This window comes from Coloeus monedula (genome assembly GCF_965178545.1).
Source record: "Coloeus monedula genome assembly, chromosome: 21".
Taxonomy (NCBI): domain Eukaryota; kingdom Metazoa; phylum Chordata; class Aves; order Passeriformes; family Corvidae; genus Coloeus; species Coloeus monedula.
Genome location: NC_138801.1, coordinates 3,134,813 through 3,159,023, shown reverse-complemented (window position 1 = coordinate 3,159,023; position 24,211 = coordinate 3,134,813). Strand labels below are relative to the sequence as shown.

The following is a 24,211-nucleotide window of genomic DNA, read 5'->3' as shown; positions in this document are numbered from 1 at the left end:
TGCCCACAGCCCGTGCAGCTCTCCAGAGCTAAAAGGACATTTTCTTGCCCCTCACAAAACATTTTGGGAATCAATGGAGCTGGGGAAATCCCCAGCCCTCACAGGCACTAAAATAATGCTCAGCTGAGACTCTGCCAAGGTGCATTTGGAAGGAATGACTCGTTCCTTAATGACCTTAATTTTATTTTTTTTTTTTTTTTTTGGCTTTTCACAGGGTCTTCCAGGTCCACAAGGTGCCATCGGTCCCCCAGGAGAGAAAGTGAGTTTAAATTCAGCTCTGGCCTCAGCCATGGATTTACATTTTGCTCCTTCAGCTGCTCCTTTGCCCCATGAGCAACATCTGTTTGCAGCCGTGGCCATGAAAGTCTAATGCCTCTCATTCCAGACAGAGCAGAGATCAAGCCAGCTTGGTTTACCTCTAATTCATCATATTTGCATTCATTTCCCCTCTGAGGAGAAACATTTTGAAGGCAGCCTATGGTAAAACATGAGGGGAGGATTGAAAATTGTTCTTTTTCCGTGGGTTTTGGGAGTCTGAGTGGGATGATAATGGGAAGAGCCCATGGATCCCCTCCCTCTGCCTCTCTGATTTTCTGCCTGTTGATGTGGGACTGGTGCTGGCCTCGAACCAGCAGGATTTAAAAGAGGAGAAGTTTCCCCCAGCAGCCCTGGGACCAGCAGGATTTAAAGGAGGAGAAGTTTCTCCCTCAGAGGGGTCATTCAGGGTTTGCTCAGCTCGCACTGAGCAGGGACACTGTGTGTGTGTCCCTGGGTGTCCCCTCCTGCTTGTTTGGAGTGGAATTATCAATAATCCCCCTGTGAAGGAGCACACTGACAGCTCTGCCAGTGGCACTTCCTGATGGGTGAGAATAATTAAAAGGTGCTCACTGAGCAGTGTTAGAGCAGCAAGTCCAGTCAGCCGGGGCAGCTCCTCTCCTTTGTCATTTTTCACCCAAAAATGGGCATTTCTTTGCCCTGTGACCCCACAGTTTGATATCCTCCACCTCGTCCTCACGCAGCTGTGCGTTATCCTGGGTTTTTGGCAGGATGTGGTGCCTCGAGCTCCCGTGGAGCTCTCATTGCTGCATCCTGGCTGGGTGTGAGGTGCCAGCACGGGCACTGCAGCATCCCGGGCTGCTGGAACAGCTCTGCCCACAGAAATACACGGATTCCTTACAAACTGGGGCCGTTTCTCCATCTCTCACAGCTGGGAAAAGCAGGAAATGTGGCTGAAAATCCCTATCCTCTGATGCTCTGGAGGAGGCTCTGATTGATTTTTCTGTTTGCTTTTAGGGCCCGCTGGGCAAACCTGGCCTCCCTGGCATGCCTGGTGCTGATGGGCCCCCGGTAAGTGCCAGGGCTGATCCTGCATCCACCCAGCCTGGAATGGCCCCTGGCCTTGGGAAATGGGAGCCCAGGTTGTGATTTGAGCCCCTCACGGCTCAAAGGGAGGCAATGGGAAGGGTAAAGCAAGAGAAGTCATGGGTTGGGATAAAGGCAGTTTAATGTGGAAATCAAGAGAGTTGAATATGGAAAAAAACCACACCCTGCAAGGTCAGCGCTCACTCTCCTTGCAGGCTGGGATCAGTTTGGGAAGCCCCATCACAGCTTTGCCCACTCTGGGTACTTCTCACCATCTCTCCAGGCCTCTCTTTCTACTCTTCTCGCTCTTGCTGTGTTTTCTGGATGCTGGCAGCTCCCCGAGGCAGGGATAGATCCTGTGGGTGTTTATTCACATCCCAGCCGTGCCTGGGGCGCTCCTGGCCTCTCCCTGGGCGCTGCTGCACAGGGGTGATAAGAGCAGGTGGAAATTACCTGTCAATGTTCCGTTCTCTCACCTTTCCCCCTCTCTAATCCCTCTTTAAACATCATTTGCTCCTCGCTCTGGAAATCAGTCTCAAAAAGATCACCGGCCTTTCAACCCAGTCTCATTTTTACCCATCTCATTCTTTCATTTAAGAATGAAAACCGCAAAATTGTTTCAATCTGCAAATGTAAATGCAGAGCACGACCCGAGGAGAAAAAAAAAAGAAGAAAGAAAAATTGCATTTCCCACCCTGGGATTATCATTCCTACGGAGGGCACTTGGAACATCCGTACAATTGTTAGCTGAGTCAACAGAGCAGCTCCAGCAAAGCCCAGAACATCTCTAAATCTGTAGGTTTTGATGGGAAATTCCTGCAGCAGCCTCCGGGGAGGTTCTGCTGGAGAAACTCTTATTTTTATGCAGCCTGGAGGCTGTGGAGGAGCTGCAGAGTGGCTGTGCATGGACAGGGACCTTTCCCACAGGTGGGCAGCGTTTGAGGGGTTGGGTTGCTCTTTCCAAGGACAAAAAGCGTTCTTTTTATAGGAATCTGTCTTGGAAAAGCCCTGAAAATCCCTGCGGGCCTTGCTTCGAGAGCTGCTCATCAATCTGTGATCTCAGGAGTAGCCAGGGAGATGGGCACGGTGAAAAGGGGGATATTTAGTGCAGGGTGGGCCAAAGCTTTTGAGATCCTGCTGCAGGTTCATCCTGGAGCTGAAGGCAGGAGTGGTTTTATGGATCCTCTGTGCCCTGGTGCTCTTGGTGCCGTTAAACTCACAGGACAAACTGAGATGTGAGTTTTCTCCCCCATTTTGCTGCTGTAGGAATGGCAGCTGTCATTCTGTTCCTTTACTAAACCAGCCTGGTTTAGGGAGTCTGGCTTGTGTGACATTCCTGTTCTGAAACTGATGATGGGAGACACTCAGAGTTTTGTTTGTTACAGCAGAAGAAATGTGTGTATTTAAAGGAGAGAGTTCAGGGAAGACACCAGTGAGTGCAGAATGGCTTTAGAGCAGCTGGAGGTGCTCCCATCATCCTTTAAAAATCAAAGTCCTTGGGTGCGCAGTGAGTGCCCTTTTAGGGGTCATTGATACTCTGGATATTGCCAATCCAGGAGTTCTTTTAGATCCCAGCTCCATTTGGGATCCAGCTGTAGGGAAACCACTAAAAATCATTTTGCTGGGTTCCCCCCATTTCTCACTGATCCTCCCAACTCTACCTGAGGCAATTCACACTTTGATTTTTACTGCCTGGGACCCCAGCAAAAGGCTCTAAATGCTGTTGATGAGAACACATTGGAAACTCTGGGATGCTGAATTGTTCAGCATCAAATCCCAAGAGGAATGCTGGCCAGCCTCCAGCCAGCCTCTGTCTCACAGGGATGCAGGTTAGCTGAGCACTCATCATGGGATCTGGGACTGAACTCCAGGGATTAGGAACTTAATGAGGGGCTCTGACCAGTCTGGGCATCTTGTGACCTTCACAAGTTTCCTGCCACCTGGATTCTATCTCTTTTTCCTACCTGCAAAACCCCTTTGTTGCTTCGCTGCTGAACTCACCCAGGTGTTCTGCTGTGCAAAGAATCTTCCAGAATGCTTCGTGCTGCTCTGCTGGGAGGTGGTGAAGGGTAAAATTAGCAATAACCAGGTAGAAAAGCACCAAGGATCCAAATGCTGCTCTCTTCCTTCCGGGAAAAGCGAGGTGGCTTCAGGGGGGCCACTTGTGTCAGTAGGAGCTTCCTGGGGAGCAGCTGCTCTCTGACAAATAAATCACAGCTACCAAAGCATTAAATGTGCACTAAACCCCAAAATTCTCTTTGTTTCTTTTAACCATAGGGTCATCCTGGCAAGGAAGGCCCTCCTGGAGAGAAGGGGAGTCAGGTAGGTGTCCACAGAACCCTCAGCTCTGCCAAGAGATGGATCTCCACAGGGATGGCTGGGAAGTCAGGGATGTGGGGCAGGGGAGGTGCTGAGAAACAAACCCAGTTAAATTTAACAGCTGAGCCCAGATTTGATCTGTCTGGGTGTCTCTCCTGGTCTGAGCTCCTCCCAGCTCTCCTGGCCAGCAGAGCTCCACAGACCAGCACACAGTGAGAACCTGTGAAGGGAAGCTTGCTCTTGACAGACACAAATAAATATCCTTTGTGGCACAGGGAATGTAGAAAATAGGGTTTTTTTTCCCTTCCCTCTCAGAGTCCCTCTTGAACAATGTATTTGAGATTATTGCCAGAGGCCAAAGCCCTTGAATTATGCACTGGTCCATCTGTCCAGGAGAATTTGCCAGCTGCATTCCTGCTGCAGCCCAAGCATCAGAAAACATTGCGCTTGTCCAAAGTCTCTGCTTAGAGCTCAGCCCAGCTGGATGGACATCCAGGAGTGCTGGTGCTGCTGGACACAACCACAGCTGGATTTGTCCCACTGGTGTCACAGGAGGCTGAAAATTCCGACCTTTCCTTTTTGGGGGTGATCCCTCCTCTCCGAGATCATCACTGGTTCTGCTGTTCCTGCAAACCAGGGTGCTTTGGGAGCAGAGAGGCAGCAGAACGTGTTCCTCCTCCCTGGTTTTCTTCAACCCAAACCACAAATCATCACCCTGGTGTATAAATCCCCTTTCTAACAAGTTTTTGCCATCCTGACTCTTGTCATTCTCCTTTTCCTCTTGGATGGGTCTTTGCCATCAGCTCAGCCCACCACACCTGCTGCAGGTGATGCTCCTGCAGCTCCCTGGGCTATTTTGGACTCTTTGGGGCTCTTTTGGGCTATTTTCAGGTGGCTGCTGCCATTCCTATCCTATGTGGGAAAGAGGAAATTTGTTTTCCACACTCCCTCCTTATCTCTGCACCTTTGTGCTGGTTTCTGATGTGTTTTTCTTGTTTGTATTTCGTTCCCCTCAGGGTCCCCCTGGTCCTCAGGGCCCCATTGGTTATCCAGGACCACGTGGAGTCAAGGTAAGGAGATGGAGAAGCAGTGTCCATCTCACTGGAATTCTCCAGCCTGTGCTGGACACTGCTGGTGAGCACAGATGTCCACTCAGGGCCACCTCAGTGACCACCTGCAGTTATTGCTCCAGCAAGTCTTGGGCCAGCATTTTATCCAGGGGGATTACAAATTCCCTGCTCCTCAATAACCCCAGTTCAGCACTTTGGAGAGATTTCCCTCGTAATTCTGGGAGAGCAAGGCTCGCTCCCATTCCCATTCTTCCCAGTTTACAGCCAGAGTAAATCCCAGCCAGAATGTGCAGCCTTTAACAAGGCTGATAAACCAGAGCAGCCTTTTCCCAACACAAAGCTAGCTTTTCATGCTCCTGGTCCCAAGCCTTGCTAGGCAGAGCCTGAGTGTCTCAGCCATGTGCTTTTTCATGGATTGAATTCCAGCTCCTGCCTCATTCCTGCTGCTGGCGAGGCAGTGGGGATTTTTTTCCCCATTCACTTGTGGTTTTATGCCCATCAGGATGTACCAATTCAGGTGCGCATGCATCCTGCATCCCAAAAATCCCATGAATCCACAGGGATCTGCACTGGCAAACACAAACACAGCTTGGAGACTGAGAAAGGTGAAGTTAAATCGTCTCAAACCCCCCTTTTCAACAGCAGAAACCCATTTGCTGTTCCACCTTCAGTGGGATGTGTTCAACCAGAGCAAACTTCCAGCTCATTTCTTGCAAGGCTGCAGATGGAGATAGAGTGATCCATTAGGGGATGTTGGATTTCCCATTAAAGTTGGAACTGCTCCACGTTAGAGGGAGTTCAAGAAATTGTGTGGTGCACCAAACCCCACAGCCAAGGTTTAGCTTCCTGCAAGCAGTGTTCCGTGAACTGCACGAGCCTCCAGCTTGGGGAAAAAAAGAAGGGTCTGATTGGGTTTGTAGCCATAAATAACTTTCAGATCTTTCCTTCCTTACCAGAGCCCTGCTCTGCTGCACAAATCTTGATGGATTTTTAATTATACTTTTTCTTGACGTGCTAAAAGGAAGAAAAACTTAAAACACCCAAGCAAAGCATTAGTCCTTTTAACAAAAAAACCCCAAAGTGGTGTTTTTTCTTGTGCTGGTGTGGATACTCAATTTTTTTTTTTTTCAAGTTTCTATGGAAAATACAGACAGAAAAAAAGATTTTGTTGTGAATTTTGTCCCTGGGAACAGAACTTATAGGTAGAGACCACCAACCCCACCTACCAAATCAACACAGCAGAGGTTTGGGACCGTAAGATGCTTCCTGGTGAGCCAAAAGCCAGAGGGCAGCAGCTGATATTTAATTAATGATATGTTTAAGAGCAGCACAGTTTGCAGAGATACAGTTATCGACATCAGAGAAAGCAGAAATCATCACAATTAATGGCGATTTTTAATTTCTTCCCTCTAAACTTTCCCTATACCTTGTAACATCTGGGTTTCTCTCCCAAGGGAGCAGATGGAGTTCGTGGGTTGAAAGGCACCAAGGGGGAAAAGGTGAGTTCAGTTTGGGTTGAGTTTCTACAGTTTCTGGGCATTTTTGCAGGTGGATCCCACAGGACCTTCCCTGGAATGTTTTCTCCTGCACAAGGGGTTTTTCTTGGGAAAAAAGGGGGCCTGAACACCCTTCCTTCATTCCTGCCCCTCCACAGCAATTCAGCAGCAAATTCAGCACTTTCAGCTTGGCATCTCCCAAACTTTAAAACTTTCTGGGAACTGTGTCTTCACTGCCTCTCAGGGATCAGCTGTAGGAGGAGATGCATTATTAATTAATCTGCAATTAAACCTCCTTTTAATGAATGGCTGAAGGAAATATTGCAGTGTCCTGGAGGCTGCCTGCGAGCTGGGTGTAAAACCTCCTCCATGAGAATAAAACCAGTCCTACTTCAGAAATAATTGTGCTCCCAAGATCTGTTATTCACGTTGGGCCTGTTTGTGATGTTGGCTTGCAGGCAGGATGGGATGCAAGGCACATTTGGGGACACTGTAGGGGTCCCTTGGGGTTCTGGGTGGCTTTCCATGCCTCTTTGTGCTCTCCAAGGACTTGGAGAAGCCACTGTGGTGGGCAGTGTGGGGACCTCAGCTTGAGCAGGGGCTGAACAGTGAGGCTTGAGAAACTTTAGTTCTTTTTTCCCCCCCCCCTCTCTATACCTTGGGTGATTTTTCCCTTCTCCATTATTTAGGGTGAAGATGGTTTCCCTGGCTTCAAAGGTGACATGGGCATCAAAGGAGACCGGGTAAGAGTCTGGGATGGGATCCATCTGTGTCCAGCAGCTCCTGGCTGTTCCCAGCGTGGAACCATCTCCTGCTCCCCTGTGTGACAGAGTGACTCTGCTGGAGCTGGCAGTGCCACAGTCCATCTCACACCTCAGTCCTGTCCACTCTCAGATTTCCCAGTAATTCCCATAATTGTCCTGCAGTTGCCTTCAGCCCTCAATTAAACACTTCCCAGGGCTTGCTTTGCACATCCAGCCACGATTTGGGAAGCGGGAGGAGGGTGAAAGGGCTGCAATCAGAGCCAATGAAGGCAGTTTTTGTGGAGATATTCCGTGTGTGGATGGGAAAACAGCTGCAGGAAAAGATGGGTTTTGTGGGAATCAAACCCCAGAGCTTTGGTCCCACTCCACAGTTTAATCTCCCCTGGGGCTCCTGGTGAAGCCCAGCTTTCTCCCAGAACTGTTCGAGCAGCTCCATGGAATATCTGCATGGAATATCTATGGGATCTAGGACCTGCCTGTCTAATTAACACTTACCTTGTAATTAACAGGGGGAAATTGGACCCCCCGGCCCTCGGGGTGAGGATGGGCCCGAAGGTCCCAAAGGTCGCTCTGGCCCCAATGGAGATCCAGGGCCTCTTGGGCCTGCTGGAGAGAAGGTGAGCCAAGGATGGGAATTCCATGTTTTACACTAAACCCCACTGTTTTGGCTGTCACAGGTGGGTGGAGAACTGTGAGGGGACAGTTTTAGGGCAGAGGGAGGAAGAGGAGCTGTGAGAGTTTTGTGTGAAGGGCGGCCCGAGGGATGTGGGTTTAGTGCAGCCATGTCGAGGCTTTGGTCTCTTTGGGGTTATTTGTTTGGGTACAATGCCTTGAAAAAAAAAGATCAGAGGGGAATAAATGGAGAAATTAAAAGTATCATGGACTCCAGTCTAATCTAAATACAACCCCAACCATTCCCAATTAATCCTCAGCAGAGTCACAGTGCTCACTCTGCATCTCCCCACTGGGAATCCCTCAGGGAGGGCAGAGGATGAACTCAGTGCCCCAAAGTTTAATTCCACCCAGGTTCCATCTGCTGCGCTCCTCCTTGCACTCAGCATCCCCCCTTTCTGCTGGCTCTGATGCTGCTCCTGAGGTCTAACACACTTCTCTTTGTATTTCAGGGAAAACTCGGCGTGCCAGGACTGCCTGGGTATCCGGGCAGGCAGGGCCCAAAGGTAATGGGGATGGGGAAGTTTGGGATGGGATGGGGGAGTTTGGGATGGGATGGAGAGCCCAGGGGCACAGCCAAGCTCAGCCCCTCTCATGGGACAAGGTCCCTCCTTCCCAGCCATGCAGGACAAAAATAGGGATGGGCAAAAATAGCTCCCAGCCCTGAGCTGGTGGAATTCAGGGGCTGGTTGTGCATGGCTTCGGTCCTAAAGTGGTGGGAAGACCTGGAGAAGGGATGGGATGTGCAGGGATGGATACAGACAGGCTCCCTGGGAGCTTTCCTGCTGCTAAAAGGCATTATAGTCTTTCTCCTTGGATTAGGGTTTTTATCTTCCAGGATAGTGTTATCTAATTAATTAAGGAGAATTGCTAATGACTCAGGGTCTCCCTGAAATGAAAATAAAGCTGCCATTTGCATATTTGCAAACATCCTTTGTAGCTTATCTCCACGCCCACCTCCTCTTGGGCCATTTTCAAGGCGTTTTTTTAAATTAAAACCGTGAATTCCACTCCATAGACTTAGGCTACAGCCCGGTTTTCACATGCCCTGGAGGCTTTGGGAACTTCTGTTTTTGTTAACTTTTTCTTAAGAATCGTATTTCATTATTCATGTTCACTGCTTAAAAAAAAAAAACCAGCAAACCAACCCCGGCTTGTTTCATTCTGGAGACGTAATTATCTGCAAGAGATTGTTTCCTGCCTGTGGTGTGGATGGTTTGTTTTTTAATTTGCATTTTCTATCTGGAGTAGGGTTGGCGAGGGTGTTTTTTGCATTTTCTTGGACTAATTCATATTTTGAAAGCAGCAGCACCAATTCTCCAGGCACTGACATCAGAAAGGAACAAGCCAGGAGTTAAATTTCCATGTGCACCACAGTGACTTAGGAGCTAAAATCCCAAATCCTGCCTGGGCTCCCATCACATCCATGGGCTTGGGCCTTTGCAGTGACTGCTAATGAGGCGTGGATCTGGTTTGGTTGGTTTTGGTTTTAGGGTTTTTTTTTTTTTTTGGTGTTGTTTTTGGAGGAAATTTAATTTCTGAGGTCATCCCAGGCCTGAGTTGGTTTTGCTGTTTTTAGAGGGAGGTTTAAGGGACAAGGGCTGGGAGCTGCTGGGGTCACTCGGTGCTGGTGGGGATGGCCAGAGCTGCCCCTGGGTGTGTCCTGAGCCTCTCCCTCTCTGTTTGCTCTTTCCCAAGGGCTCCATCGGCTTCCCAGGATTTCCAGGAGCCAACGGAGAGAAGGGCACACGGGTAAGAGCTGTTTTGTCCATTGCTTCACTGATTTCTTTGCTCTCCAAAGCTCCTGGGGGATGTGGGCATCTCTCCACTGCTGCTCCAGAGGCTTTCCCACCTAGGAATTGCCCAAAAAGGCTCATCCCAGGATGGGGTTCCTGCTGCAGGACAGGAGGATGCTGGTGATAACACAGTCAGCAGCTCCCCAATTAAACCCTGGAAATTTTCCCCTCAGGATATTTTAAGAGACTCCTCTGAACCTGAATCCTTTGTGCACTGTCAGACTTTGCTCAGGGCACAAAGAGCTCTTTAATTAACAGTAATTATTAGAGATGGCTGGATCTGTTCAGAAGCAGCCAGAACCATTTTGAACCTAACTTGCAATTCTACGTGCATGGCTGAGAACACTCTGGCTGCTTTTAATAAGCTGCTCAAAATTCAGAGACACCCTGGAAATCAGGGGGTTTCATCCCCCAGCCTTGTCTCTCCCTCTCACCCCACCTCCACAGCCTTCTCTCAGAATAGGAATTGTCTAAATATACTGACTTTTTTTTAATCTGCTGCAGAACATGCTCGAATTAAGGGATTCAGAGTACAAACAAAGTCATTTTCTGCACCAGCTCCGGTCACAGTGACAAGAAGGGGGAGTGAGGACAGCAAGTGGAATTAGTTTCCTTTTTCCTCTCATTTAAATAGAAATGACTTCTAACAGACAGCTTTGAGAGGAGCCCAGGAAATACAAATCACTTTGCACTGCGTTGATATCGTGCCACTGCAATTTGGGTTCTATCCATCCCCCTTTTTTATTACTTCATTTCATTTTGAACTAGAAATGCTCATTCTCATCCTTCCCTCTGCTCCAGCTGGGCAGGGGGAGGGAGGCCAGGAAATTCAGCCTGGAATTCCCTGGAGCCCTGGAATTACCTGGAATTGCCACCTTCCTTCTCAAATCAACAGCAATAAAACCCCTGGGCTGGATTTTTGGGGGGTGTAGGAGAGCAGGGAGGGATGTGCTGCTTGGAACCCTCCACATCCATGGCTGATTTTATTCTGGGATGGAGTAAAATCCATCTGGGATGGGAAACCTTCCAGGGAGTGGAGAAGGTACCAGGAGCTGGCCATTTATGAGGTTGGAACAAATCCTGAGGGGGTTAGGCTTGAATTTTGGCATTATCCAGCCTGAAAGGGACTGGGGAAGGAGCAGATCTGATGGGGAAGGGCCCAGCTTCAGAACCAAGCCATGATAAGAGAAGAAAAGACAAAAAATCAGCACTTCAGTCACTTTTATTCCAAATTATCTTTGTGCCTTTAATGGAGGTAGTGAGGATATTTAGTTACACCCTTGGCATGCCACACGTTTCTTCAGTTCAGGAATTAAAAAGGGTTTTTTTACATTTCAAACATTGATTTACTTCATGGCAATTTCTATTTTTAATTTTTTTTTTTTTTAATTTTGAATGGGTGATTAGACCATTTCTACCATTTTTATACCCAGTCCACCAACCTGCACTCATTTTATCAGTGTAGACAGAGATTTTCATGGCCAAATCTTTCCACTAGCAACAGGAGCTCAGCTTGGAAACGTGAGAGTAGCAGCAGAAATGCTGATTTTCAGTAACAGCTTTGCTATCCATCTTTTTTTTTTTTTTTTTTTTTTTTTTTTGCTCCCAAGTATCCCATTTGAAATAAGAGAAAAGCAATTTTATACAGAATTATGGGCTGAGCTGGGGTCCAAATGCAGGCCCTCATCTTAATTTAAGCCTCGTTGAGTCAGACTTGATAAATCCCCCTCTGGTTCTCCTGAGACCACTCAAATTGCTGGGTTTATGAGTGTGTTCACATGGAGTCAAGAAAGAGAATTTCCAAGGTTTTCTCCTCCAGTTCATTGTGGAAGAACTCAATTTGCACCTAAAACAACCCCAAATCATTTGTTTGCCTTTTCTTTATCACCTTGTCACCATTAAGCTCCTCAACCCCCTGGCTGATGTGGCCAAAATCATGCAAATCCCACATTTCTCTCACAAAATGCAACTCAGCTTTTCTGTTTGTTTCTTTGACAAAGAGTCTTCCCAAGCCCTTAAATAATCTTTTTAAAAAGTGAAAATCAAAGGTGGAAGGACAGGACCTGCACAGGCAGCTGAATTTTGATGTTGCAGTGCTGAACTTCCCCAAACATGAAAGTTCAGCTTGTAACTGTTCAGTTGTACAAAAAAAGGCATGGAAAGGTAAAAGTGGGGAGGGGAAAAAAGGGATGAAGATGATTAAAGGATGATCCTGAGAAAAGGCTGGGAAAATTGGGATTGTTGGAGAAGAGGAGCTGATTGTGGCCTCCCAGAACCTGCAGGAAAGATGGCGAGAAATTGTTTAAAAGAGCCTGGAATGACTTTGGACTGGGCTTGGAGCAACCTGGACTAGTGGAAAGTGTCCCTGCCCATGGGAATGTTTGGAATGAGCTGAGATTTCAGGTCCCTTCCATCCCAAAGCAGTCTTTGATTCTGTGTCTGGTGCTTTTGGAGAATTATGACCCATTCAACCCCCTGAGAGCTGCTCATCACCGACCCCATCCTCAGCTCGAGGAGAGCTCAGGATCTTTTCAAGAGCTGCTCATGAAATCAGCAGTTAAACATGAATAAGAAATCTTATTGTCAGAGCTCAGAGGAGAGCTCAGGATCTTTTCAAGAGCTGCTCATGAAATCAGTAGTTAAACATGAATAAGAAATCTTATTGTCAGAGCTCAGAGGCCTCTGCCACGAGCAGGGGACAATAGATTTCCCTGCTTGCCCAGTCTGACAGAGCCTGGGGGGTGTGGAACTCCCCAAATCCACCCATTTCTTTGTGTGCCTCAAAAATAATCTGAATTTAGCTTCCTTCACGTCAGAATCTTTGTTTGAAAAATACAGGTCTGTGTACATTTAGGGGGAATATAAATTCTTTGCGACTGTACACGGGGCTGAATGCATGATTAATGACAGCAATAAGCAGGGGGAAATTTGGCTTAAAAATAGAATTGTGGAAGAAGGAGAGGAGTGTGGGGGGCTACCTGAGGGGAGGCAGCACCCCCTCCTCCCCACCTGCTCCCAATTTAGCCTCCCAGAGCTCAAAGAAAACCAGCTGGAGTACTTTAAAGGGAATTTTGTAATTAATTAAAAAAAGAAAAAAAAAAAAAGCCAGCAGGCTTTAATAAATGGAGCTGCAGAACAAGGAAGATTTCAGCAGGACTAATTTTAGCAGTTGGGAGAAAGTTGGTGGTAAAGTTTTCCAGCTCCTGTTTTATGTTCTGCTGGTTAATGAGTGTCAGAGCTGAGCCGGCAGCGCAGCGAGGTGATGGATTTGGGGCAGAAAGTGGCAATGTGATATTTTAAGCAGCCAGTGTTCCTTCTGTGGGATCGAGGCTTCCTCTCCCCTCCTTTCACAGGTGATTGGTGCCATTAATGGGCTTCAGGTCCAAAGGAATAAAGTCAAACCCCTCAGCTTTTTTTTTGGCCATTTGACACCAGCTAAAACTGGGCTTTTAAGCCATTCCTTTTCTTTTAGGCACAGCTTAAAGTGCTGCCAGATTGAGGCCCCAGCAGCCTCTGCCTTCTCCATGTCAGGATTAATCCCAGTCCCCCATCCCGGGGAGCTGAGGGCAGCTGTCAGATCTCATGAGCTGCTGCCAAACAACACCTGGAATTCCTTGTTTAGCTCCGAGTTAGGGAAGATCTGTAAATATGTAGGGCAGCCTAATTGGCCTTTGTGGTGGGAAGGAGCTGCTCCGAGCAGGAATCTGCTACCACTCCTTCCATATCCCGCTGCAGCACCTGGCAGCAGCAGGGTGAGGGTCCTGCCCTACATCAGTGGGGGGAAAAAGGGATTACAGGTGTTGGGGTGGTGGAGTTGAAGAGCCTTTCAGCTGGGTTTATGGGATACTGCATGGTCTGAGTGGGTGGCCTCATCTTTGAAAGCCTTTGTGGGGTTTTAAAGGACTGGGGATGCTGTTCCTGAAGAAATTTGCTCCCTCAGAGAACAGATGTTGTCTTGACATTGGGATCACTGTCCAGACCTGCCCAAGTGCTATAAATTCAAATAAATACAAGAACCAGGAGAGGAAAGTGAACCTGCTGCTGATCTTTTCATGGTAGATGAGAAGCAGAGAGGTTCTGAGGCAGTTTGTGTGTGACAGGCCCTGCTGTGGGTTCCTCTGCTGTGGTGCTGGTTCCTAATCCCTTCTCCTTTTCCATTCCAGGGCACTCCTGGCAAACCAGGTCCAAGGGGGCAGCGTGGTCCGACGGTAACGAGCCAGTTCTTCATCCTTGTGCCTTTTCAAACCTTGTCACGGCCGGAGGGAAACTGGGATGTGCTTTGTGTCCTCACTGGGGGCTATCTGGCCTTCAGCAGCTGCAGCTAAGCCAGGGGGACGCAGATTTGGGGCTGGGTCTCAGCAGTGAACGTGGTTTAAGTGTTTCTGATGACTTTTCTGCCACCCCTTGCTGCTTCTGGGATGATTTGGTGTCCCCATGTAGCTCAGGTGCTTGAGGTGCTTCGCCTGAGGCAGCAGAAAGGCCTCAAATGTCCCCTTTTATGTCTTTTCAAGGGTCCACGTGGGGAAAGAGGCCCCAGGGGAAGCACTGGAAAACCTGGCCCGAAGGTAAGGCTTGGGGGGGCCTTTGGGATCGTGTTGGTGTAGAGAGCATCTGGTTCATCACCCTCCATCTCCCTGCTTTCCTTTTCCATTGGATTTGGAAAGCTGAGCCCTGCTGAGGTTTATTCCCAGCTAAATGGCTCACAACCCAACTGCAGAACACGTGCACGGGTTCTGTAAATGTGTTGGCCCAGGAGTCAGCAGGACTTGAAGTGCTTGCCCAGACTGAGGAACAGCACAACCCTACAGCCCCCTAAACCTCCCCTTACCCCTTGTTTTTGGTGTTTAAATAGAGTTTAAACCCCCTTAGAGCCCTTAGGCTGTGTTGGGGCTGAGGGGCTGTGTTGCTGCTGGTCCCCAGAGCCACTTTGCCTTCCCACTGTTCACCCAGGATTGGTCACCAGCAAAATCTGGGATTTTTCTCCCAGCCAAGCCAGAGGCAGTGCCTGATTACCTGAGCACTGATCACCAGACTTGATGGAAGCAAAGCTTTGGTTGCAAGATGTTGTCACCTCCGTGCTGCCAGATTTAAAAACAAATGTCTGGGCTTTGTGTTGGCAGGAATTTTTGATAAATCCCTCCTCTTTGGGGTGGCATTTATCTCTCCGAGGGAGGCCACTGTGTGGTGGAAATATCCCAATCTCCCCTGGATTTTGATGAAGGGATGTGTGGGGAACAAGCAGCTGCTCGTTTGTCACTGGCTGCTGCTCCTGACACAGAATTATTATTAGAGAGGGCTGGGGGAGTTGCTGGGGTGTGGTGTCACCGTGGGCCTGGTGCCATCTGAAGCCTTTGCACACAGAAGATTTGGGTGTTTTTTAATGGTCTCTTGTTTTCCTTATTCCTAAAAGGGCAACTCCGGTGGTGACGGCCCCCCTGGTCCTCCTGGAGAAAGGGTAAGATGAGCTGGGGGGTAAAGCAGGACTCAGCTCAGTCCAGTGCTCTGGCAGAGGAGGTGGGGTTGCAGGCCTGAGGAGTTTTTGGCAAGGAGCATCCTCCTGGGTGCCCTTTTAGCAGAGAGGAGTGGGCAGGAGCCAGGAATGCAGCTCAGCAAAAGCAAAAAAGGAAAATTCTGGTTAGAAATCCAAGGTGAAAGTGCTGCTGGGCAGAGGCGTCCCCCAAGGCACCCACAGCCCTTAGGTCCCGTCTGAGCTCTCCGGGGAAGGCTCAGGTGGCACTTTGGGTGTCCTGTGGAAGCATCACTTGTGGGAGGAGGGAAAAGTCACCCCTGGGTGACTGCAGGCAGCCAGGGTCTGGTTTCTGGAGGATGTGGTTCTCGAGGACCTTGTGCTGCTCTCTCCAGATCACAGTTAGGTGGAAATACTGAAACAATGGGACTTTCATGATTTTAGCCTCAATTTCTGCTTTTGTTTTGTTCGTTTTGTAATTATTTTCTACGAAATCCCCCAGCATTTGGCTTTCCAGATCTTTGTGCTCACCTGCTGCTCACACAGAGGTAATATCTCATATCAAGTGTTGCAGGTTCCTTAACCAAGTTCTCTGGCTTGTCTTTCATCCCAGGGACCACCAGGGCCTCAAGGACCGACTGGATTTCCTGGACCAAAAGGCCCCCCTGTAAGTAACTCAATTCCTAGGACATCCAAAGAAATAATCCAGTCTTTCCCACCCAGCCTGAGCTGATTCCCTGACAAGTGGTGAAGTTCCCAATAAAAACGAGACATGCTGATAACAGCCCATGGTTTCAGATTTTAAATAGCCAAGTAAATTGCAGCTGATTATGAATGTTCATTTCCTACTGACTCAGGATCTCTGGGATCTTTCTTGGCTGCTTTGTGCTTTCTTGTCCCTCTGTGGACGTGGAGGACAGCACATCCCTGCTGTCTCTGCAGTTACTGTACACTGGGGGGGGACCTCAGAAATGTTTTGGGAGTGATATCCTGAGTGTGGTGAGCAGCTCCTGCTCTGGACCTGTGAGATAAATCCTTTGGGAGATGTGTGGGAAAGGGGTGTAGCTTTTAGGGTTCTGAGCACCCCCATTTCCCTGTGAAATGGCTGGGAGCTGAGGCCAGCAGGGCTGATTCAATCCTTATCACAGTTTTTTTACTGAGCACTTGATGATGTTTTTGCCACAGGGTCCTCCTGGGAAGGATGGATTGCCTGGGCACCCCGGACAGAGAGGAGAAACTGTAAGTAGCCAGAAAATGTTGGGCAGATCATGAGTCCTGAGCCTCATTTTGGTCTCTCCAAACCCTCCTGTGCCACTGGGGAGATGCAGCCCCATGTTTAGATGGTTTGGATTCCCTGAGGGTCTGTGTCTCTCCAGCTGCTCGGGATGGTCTGTGAGGAGCAGCCCATTTTTCTTCACTGCCTTCCCCAGCAAATGAGCATAAAAAGGGCTTTGCACATTATGCATTTTTTCCCCTCAACTTACCACACAATTTAATTAACTTGCCTGCCATTTGCTAAGCCAGGCAATGCAAACACTGCTCAGCCCAGCACCAGATACTTATTTACACGCCGTAGGACTGATTTTAAAACAAGGGGGTTGAGGTGGTTTTGAGCCCAGTCCTCAGGTCAAGATTAACTTAAAGGTGAAGAGTTTTTACCTGCCAGAGCCTGACTGACATTGAGCCTTCCTTCCTTGAGTTTTTCATGACATCCAAGGACACCTCCAGCCAAAGGGGAGGGAGCAGTGAAAACTTTGACAGCATTTGCTGTCATCAGCTTCTGAGACTGGAATAAAAAGCATCAACCTCCAAGTCTGCAGGAATGAATGGAGAATGGTCTTTTTAATTATTTTGGGGTCTGAAAGTTCTCCCTGATAGCTTTCCTCGGTTTGCCTCTCCCAGGAAACAGAATCTCTCTTAACCTGTGCCATCAACCTTGCAGAGATCACTTTCCCCTTCAGACCCAGGCAGCAGAAGTCCCTTTTTTGTCCCCTTTTCCCCACAGAGTGACAAAAAGCAAAGAGAGAAACATAAAAATGAATTAAATACTCTTTCTACATTGGTAGCGTGGTCAGTGCAGTGTCTCTTCATGCAAGATTGAAATCTCTGTGCCAAACACTTCCTTTTCTTTAAGTTCCCACTCAGCAGCAAACAGGCACGCTGAGGTATTTGGCCATATTAGATTTGCAAAGATTGGCTCTAAAAAAGCCATGACAGATTCAAAAAACCCCATGCCCAAGGCTCAAAGAGCACAAAAGGAAACCCTTTTCTTCAGGTTAATAAGGAAAGCCCTGCACAGAAATGGTCTAAATAGTTGTGTACAATAAGAGTTTCAATTGTACCTTCATTTCCTAAGGATATTTTGCCATTTCCCCATCAGTGACAGGATATTTTCTGATCTGCAGGCAGCCAGAGTAGCATGGAGGAGTTATTTTAGCATGACAGACTAGCGTTGGCATGGGATTTATCTGATCCTCTTTTGTGGCAACGAGAAAATAGCCCGTGAGCCCTAAATGCCATTTCTCAAGCCTGTCAGCAGGCTGGAGTAAAAACCATAATTAATGTGCTTTTTAAAGAGTAGCCTGGGAGAGCCAAACAATCGAAGTGCTGAGAGTTCCTTGTTGTCCCTCTTCAAAATGCCATTGGAAGGAGCTGTCATGGAGACTTCTCTGCTCGTCATCGTTTGGGGACAGACAGGGCTGTGATTCCTTTCAGATGTTGATGGAGGAGATAAAGCTTCACTCAGCCCCCACGGGTTGTGGTGCTGCCCCCGAGCTTCTGGGAGCTGAGCTCAGACAGAACTGAGCCTAAACCAGCACCAGAATGGGGAGCAGGATGAGGGAAATAGCTTTTAAGGATTGCTCAGCATGGAGAAACTCACACTGGTTTTTAATAGCCATTAATGACATTTTTAATAGGCATTTCCTCTATGGTTTTATGAGTATAACAGATTTATGTATATATGTCTATATGAGCAAACCACAACAGCCCCATCCAAACAGCAGAGCTTTGAGAATCCCTTCTTCTTCCTCTGTTTCACCCTTTAGAAATGTACAAAGACATTTTTCCCACTTTCTGTTTGATTTCTTATTCCCTTTTCCTTCGGGTGCCCATCCTGGTCAGAGGCTTCACGGGAGGAGGAGCAGCTGGTCCAGTGTGACCCTCTCAGGAGGAGTCCTTGGCAGAAGTGTCACCTCTTTGTCTTTTCCCTTTCTCTAACAGGGTTTCCAAGGCAAGACTGGCCCTCCAGGCCCCCCTGGTGTTGTAGGCCCTCAGGTAAGAAGCAAATGCTCACCCCTGTACCAGCCCTCTGGTCTTTACTGGTTCAACTGGGACTCCTTTTCCAGGGAAGACAAAGCCTTGTCAGGTGGCTTTGAAATTCCTGAGGCAGGTGTGAAATCCCCTCATGGCCCCAGCTCACCTTGCTGAGGGGCGGGATGGGGTTCAGAAAAACCTAAATGAGGTGGTTCCTGTGAACTCAGCACAACCACCCTGGTGGAAAACCGGTGTAAGAGAGAGAGATTTGTGTAAAAAACACAACCCAGCTAAAAGACCTTAAGCAGACAGGGAGTTAAATGAGATCTCCCAGGGCTGTGCAGCTGCTGGTGGTCAGGGCAGAGCAAACGTGATGCCGGAGTGCTCTTCCCTGTCACTGTGAGGAAAATCATCCCTCTTTAATCTGAAGTGCTGCCAGATTCTGTCAGGGCTGGGCTGGTTTCCTTTCAGTCACCAAGAGCTCTGTGCAATGCGGGAACAAGCACAACTTTCAGTGAGCCTACACTGAGTGCATGCTTTGGGTCGAGCCTTCTTCCCTGAACTGCTGGGGAGCAGCTCTTTAATTAGAAAGTAATTAATTTGTCCTCTTTAATGACAGCATAAAGTCCCTGATTTGTAAATTCCCTGATTAGGGGCAATTCCCTGGCGGCCCTATCTGTCTTGTCAAGTGCAAATTAGGTTTTGTGGCAGTTTCGTGGGGCTCTGCTGGGCGCAGTTGCTGTGATCTGCGGCTGCTGAGTGAGCTCGGCGTGCTCTAAGTGCTCCCCTGCAGCAGGACATGAGTTACAGCCCTGTCCCCAAAGCCACCAGCGGGCAGGGACACCGTGGGTTTGTGCACGTGGCTTTTGTTCTCCTAAAAATGGGTGGCTGGGGAGCCCTCTGGCTGGGCCTGAGGTGACACTTGTCACCCTGAGTGCCCTCGGAGGGCACAAAGGCAGCCGGTAATTGCCACGGAGTACGAGCCTCATGCATTATTTATGCCCCATCCGAGGAGGAATCAGCAGGCTTGGAGAGTGCTTAGGAAGTTTTCAATTAAAAAGGAAAACCTAAGCATAATAGTTGGAGTGTTAACATCTCATTTGTGTAAAATTTGCTCTCACTCCAGAGGTTCCCAGTGCCTCCAGTCTGCCAAGTGAAAAGTCGACCATTTCCAAAACAAGGCTCCTGTAGATGCCAGAGGGGGAATGTCTCCAGGGATTGCTGGTGGCACTGAAAAGGCACCTCTCCCACCCCATTGCAGCCCAAAGGACTAACCTGATATCCTGCACTTTTTCCTTCCTCAGTTGTTCTGCCAACACCCACCCCATGTTCTCTGACTGGTTTTTTCCAGGGTCCAACTGGTGAGACTGGACCCATGGGTGAGCGGGGCCATCCAGGCCCTCCGGGTCCCCCGGGTGAACAAGGCCTTCCTGGCCTCACTGGAAAAGAAGGGACCAAGGTAGGGACTGCAATTCACCCTCCTTGCTGCCTGTCCCTCCCTGGAGATGGAGAGGATGATTCAGAAAAGAAATGAAGCTTCTGCCTCATCCCAGCTGGAGCCTGACGAGATGAGCTGGGCCTCCATGGAATGTGCAGATCCTCAGCTCTTTGTCCCTGTCCTTGCAGGGGGATCCCGGTCCCGCCGGCCTCCCAGGGAAGGACGGTCCCCCTGGACTGAGAGGATTCCCTGGAGAGCGAGGCCTCCCCGGCCCCATTGTGAGTAGAGGCTGCTGGCTCTCTCCAGCTGGAGGACTCCCAGCTGGTCCAGTTGGCCAGCCCCCACTCCCCAAATGACTTTGTTTTCCTCTCTCCAGGGTTCTCCAGGGCTGAAAGGCAACGAAGGTCCCCCAGGCCCTCCAGGCCCAGCCGTGAGTATCCCTGTCTTTGCAGGCACCACCATTTACAAGCTTGGCAGAGCCAGGCGAGGGTTAGTCACAGCTCCAGGCTTTATCCCGATTTTCCTGACGACTCCCTGGATGTTCCTTTATTTTACAAGCCATGCATGTAACAACTCCGTAATTTTGTGGGGTCAGCTGTGGGCGTACGTGACAGGCTGAGGCAACTGCAGGGGCTTCAGGACATCCAGGATTTTGCTTCTAATCCACCTGCTTTCCCTCTGGAAGTTGTCTCCACTTGAGATCCATGCTCAGGGCCACCCTCCTGGAAGGAAACATTCATCATCCAACCCTCCCTGCTGGCTGTGAAGTGGCTCATGCTCTTGTTCCAGGCTGTTGATGTGTCCCCAGGAACTGAGCTCTCTGCACCATCCAGAGGAGAATCCAGCCCTTCCAGGGATTTTAATTAAAAAAAAACAATCTGCAGGGCCCCTCAGGCTGGTGGTACCAGCTCTTCACATGGCAGTTATCCCATCAGACATGCACAAACACGGATGAGGAGCTTGGATTTCTTTCTGTCTGGGCATGGGTGAAGCTTGATACTGCAATTAATGCTCCTTTCCTCCTCCTCCCAACAGGGCTCTCCTGGGGAGCGTGGTCCTGCAGGATCAGCTGGCCCTATAGGACTGCCAGGGAGACCTGGCCCTCAGGGACCTCCAGGACCTGCAGGTGAAAAGGGAGCTCCAGTAAGTACCAGTGTAAAGATGAATAGTTGTGGGACAGCTGGAGATGTGTACGGTAGGGAGCTGAGCATGGAACCAGTCCCTGTAGAGGTGTATGAAGGATTTAAATCCCAAAAAAAGGAATTCAATTAGGAAGGAATTCAATTAGAAAGGAATTTTCTCATCTTGAGCACATCAAACCACTGCCATGCTGTGGTTTGGTGTGCTCAAGATGAGAAAATGTCATGAGAATGTCAGCTGCTCAGGTGCCCCATTGGTGACACCCCTGCTATCAAGCATGGCCATGAGCCCAGGGACCGAGGTGTCCTCAGGCATCGAGAAGAGCTGGGGGCTGGACAGGTGACAGCCTGTGTCACCTCCTGGTGACAGACAGCCAAAGGCCAGGCCTGTGGGCAGAGAACTGAGCCAGCCCCATCAGCAAAACCAGCCAGTGGTGGCATTGGTGATGTCAGGCTGCTCTGGTGGAGGTTGATTTTTACCAAAAACATGTATCAGCCGCATTTGCTGGTTTGTTAGAAAGTCCAGCAGCTAATCCAGAGGCAAGAATTTCCTGGTGAATCAGCTTGAGGAACATCTGTCTTGCTGAGTACCTACACCATGTGTCAGTCAGGGGAGGCATGAATAGGCAATTTATGTGGCATCTAATTACTGAGGGGAGAGCACCCAGGGTTCGGATGCAATTCAATTACGTACGAGGGAACTGGAAAATATTCACTGTTCAGTTCCTGTAAACAAACAAATTTGATTGAAGGCTCCTGCTCAAAGGAGTGCCAGTAGATGCTGAAGCAGAGATTGTTTTATTCACTTCAGGTGGTTTTATTTGTCCAGAATCTCAAGGAGGGAGCTCGAGGCCTCCTGAGAACCTCCTTTAGTTGGGGGTCAGCCAGGGAGGGAGCAGCAGTGAGTGTTGGGGCAGCCAGGACCAGGATCAGCAAAAACTGGCTCGTGGGAGTAAAAATTACTTGGGGTCTTGTTTGTCATCCAGACAGAGATGGCAGAGGGTTCAGATTAAATCAGATTATGTTGCTGTAGCAGTGAAATTGCAGCTGTGATCTGGATATTCACTGTTTACATTTGTTTGCTCTTTTCATTATCCCTCAAGACAGAAGTTTTGTCTCCTTTCAGACAAGGAGCACAAATGAAATACCAGCTGGAACCGGCTTTGCTGTTCCTGCCCATGCAGCCAGGAGTTATTAGCAGCTGAATAAAACCTTAATGGGCTGTAATGGGTCGATTGGAGAGCTCTGTGTGTGACCTGCCTGTTTTTCTGCTTCCAGGGGGAGAAGGGTCCCCAAGGACCGGCTGGCCGGGATGGCATCCAGGGCCCCGTGGGACTGCCGGGCCCAGCAGGTCCTGTTGGACCTCCTGGAGAGGATGGAGATAAGGTGGGGACAGCTCCTGCTGCGTGGGGTCACTCTGGGAAGGAACTGGGCCACGTTGGCCCCATGATGCATCCCACAGTTGGGTGAGATGTGCTTCCAGAGGAGGTTTTATGGAGCTCACAGTCCCGTGGGATGAGCAGCAGCAGATGGGGCTGCGTGTGTTCTTCCAGCCACATCATTCCCTGAAATCCAGTTTGCCTCCCCCAAGCCTGTAGCAGGTGCCTGCCCACAGATTCCCGGCCTCTCCAAATTAATTACCTTTGCCCACTCTCTCATTAAGCCCCTCTGGAGTGGAGGATTCCCAGGAAACATCAGCTGGGACAAATCCCTCGTGGCTGCTAAAAGGGTCTGCAAAATGCAGCTTCCTGCATCGTGTGGCAGCCTCGGAATTGTAGGATGGAACAGGGTTTGGTTGCACCTGGAATGTCCAAATCTCTGGCAGTATTCAGCACACTGGGGTGCTCCTGTGGGATTTGGCATCTTTGGGATGAGGACGCAGACACACAGGGCTGCTGCTGGGATGTTGAGATGTGGGGGTGGTGTGGAATTAACGTTGTCCCTTTGTTCCTGGCAGGGTGAGATCGGGGAGCCTGGGCAGAAGGGCAGCAAAGGTGACAAGGGGGAGCAGGTGAGTGGAGGGGACTCTGCTGTAGCTGCTTCTCTTGGGTGTGGTTCGTTGTGGGACTTGCTGGAAATAGAAAATGATATGAATTTAATTTCTTTTTAATGTTGATTCATCTTCTGTGCTTCATCAAATACCCACATGATGTAAAAAAAGAGTGAGTGCCTCAAGTGGGAGCCTCCAGCTCCCAGGAACACTGAGATATTTCCACATCACCCACTTAGCATAGAAATATCTGTGAAACATGAGCAGTGCTGCCATCAAAGTTGGGTCTTTGGCTGAAGTTCTGATTTAGTTGAAGATGTCCCTGCTCATGACAGAGGGATTGGAGCAGGAGATCTTTAAAGGTCCTTTCCTACCCAAACCATCCTGTGATTCTGTGGTAAATCCAGTTCCACAGCCTTTATGCGCTGCCCAGAGCCTGAGGAACAAGAGTTACCCGTGAGTGGTTAGAGCTGAGTGCTGGGACATGGCTGTGCTGCAGCAAAGATGTGTTCAGATGTGCCTGCTCTCCATTGGCACCAGGGCTGAGGAATGCTGGGGTGTCCAGGGAGACCTGACCCTGTTCTCCCTCTCTCTTTTGGGAATTAATGCAGTTAATGGAGAATGTGTTGAAGGAATTCACCTTTTCCAGGTGAATTTGTCACTCTGCTCCTAACACTGACTTGACATTTCTTTTTTGTGACAGGGTCCCCCAGGCCCCACCGGCCCACAGGGTCCGATTGGTCAGCCTGGCCCAGCTGTGAGTATTGCCCCCTATTACAAGAAATCCCTTTTTTTCCCCCAAAAAAACCTCCTGGGAAGCACTGGAATGATCCTGCCTGGCACTGCTGCTGCCCAACACAAGCCGAGCATCGTCTCTGGGTGCAGCAGGGGGTGGTGGGATGGGGTTTGTGTGACCCCATGTGTGAGCTGGGCTCATCAGACCCTCTCCTTGTAGGGAGCCGATGGAGAGCCCGGGCCCCGAGGACAGCAAGGCCTCTTTGGTCAGAAAGGTGACGAAGGACCCCGAGGTTTCCCTGGCCCCCCTGGCCCCGTGGGCTTGCAGGTAATTGGCAGCATCCAGCGAGGGCTTAGCTGGGGCTCACCTGAGATGTTCACAGCTAAAACTCCTCCTCTCCACCTCCACAGGGCCTGCCTGGACCACCTGGGGAGAAGGGAGAAACAGGTGACGTTGGGCAGATGGTAAGGGGCTTCCCTATTTCTTTTTTCCTCACTGAAATTGCTCTGAGAAAGGCGTCTGAAATTTGTCCCCCCTTTCTCACAGGGTCCACCAGGCCCACCAGGACCCAGAGGTCCATCTGGGCCACCAGGAGCAGATGGTCCACAGGGTCCTCCTGGGGGAGTAGGAAATCCTGGTGCAGTAGGAGAGAAGGTAAAGCACCCGCAGAAGCCTGAAGCAGGAGCTTGCTGCAGCACTCGTGCAGT

General features: G+C 49.4%; 1 protein-coding gene across 2 annotated transcripts in view; it reads left to right on the top strand.

The window, feature by feature from the left end:
• COL5A1 (collagen type V alpha 1 chain) overlaps positions 1–24,211 on the top strand; it is a gene marked incomplete at both ends in the record, with an annotated part of 130,685 nt that overhangs the window by 90,434 nt on the left and 16,040 nt on the right. For both annotated transcript variants that reach the window (XM_082295263.1, XM_082295262.1), the window contains 25 exons: positions 215–259; positions 1,294–1,347; positions 3,640–3,684; positions 4,698–4,751; positions 6,206–6,250; positions 6,937–6,990; positions 7,521–7,628; positions 8,136–8,189; positions 9,382–9,435; positions 13,643–13,687; positions 13,991–14,044; positions 14,890–14,934; positions 15,560–15,613; positions 16,132–16,185; positions 18,169–18,222; positions 19,553–19,660; positions 19,828–19,917; positions 20,016–20,069; positions 20,675–20,782; positions 22,057–22,164; positions 22,736–22,789; positions 23,472–23,525; positions 23,724–23,831; positions 23,915–23,968; positions 24,051–24,158. In XM_082295263.1, coding sequence (XP_082151389.1) covers positions 215–259; positions 1,294–1,347; positions 3,640–3,684; positions 4,698–4,751; positions 6,206–6,250; positions 6,937–6,990; positions 7,521–7,628; positions 8,136–8,189; positions 9,382–9,435; positions 13,643–13,687; positions 13,991–14,044; positions 14,890–14,934; positions 15,560–15,613; positions 16,132–16,185; positions 18,169–18,222; positions 19,553–19,660; positions 19,828–19,917; positions 20,016–20,069; positions 20,675–20,782; positions 22,057–22,164; positions 22,736–22,789; positions 23,472–23,525; positions 23,724–23,831; positions 23,915–23,968; positions 24,051–24,158 — 1,665 coding nt within the window. The remainder of the gene's footprint in view (positions 1–214; positions 260–1,293; positions 1,348–3,639; positions 3,685–4,697; positions 4,752–6,205; positions 6,251–6,936; positions 6,991–7,520; positions 7,629–8,135; positions 8,190–9,381; positions 9,436–13,642; positions 13,688–13,990; positions 14,045–14,889; positions 14,935–15,559; positions 15,614–16,131; positions 16,186–18,168; positions 18,223–19,552; positions 19,661–19,827; positions 19,918–20,015; positions 20,070–20,674; positions 20,783–22,056; positions 22,165–22,735; positions 22,790–23,471; positions 23,526–23,723; positions 23,832–23,914; positions 23,969–24,050; positions 24,159–24,211) is intronic.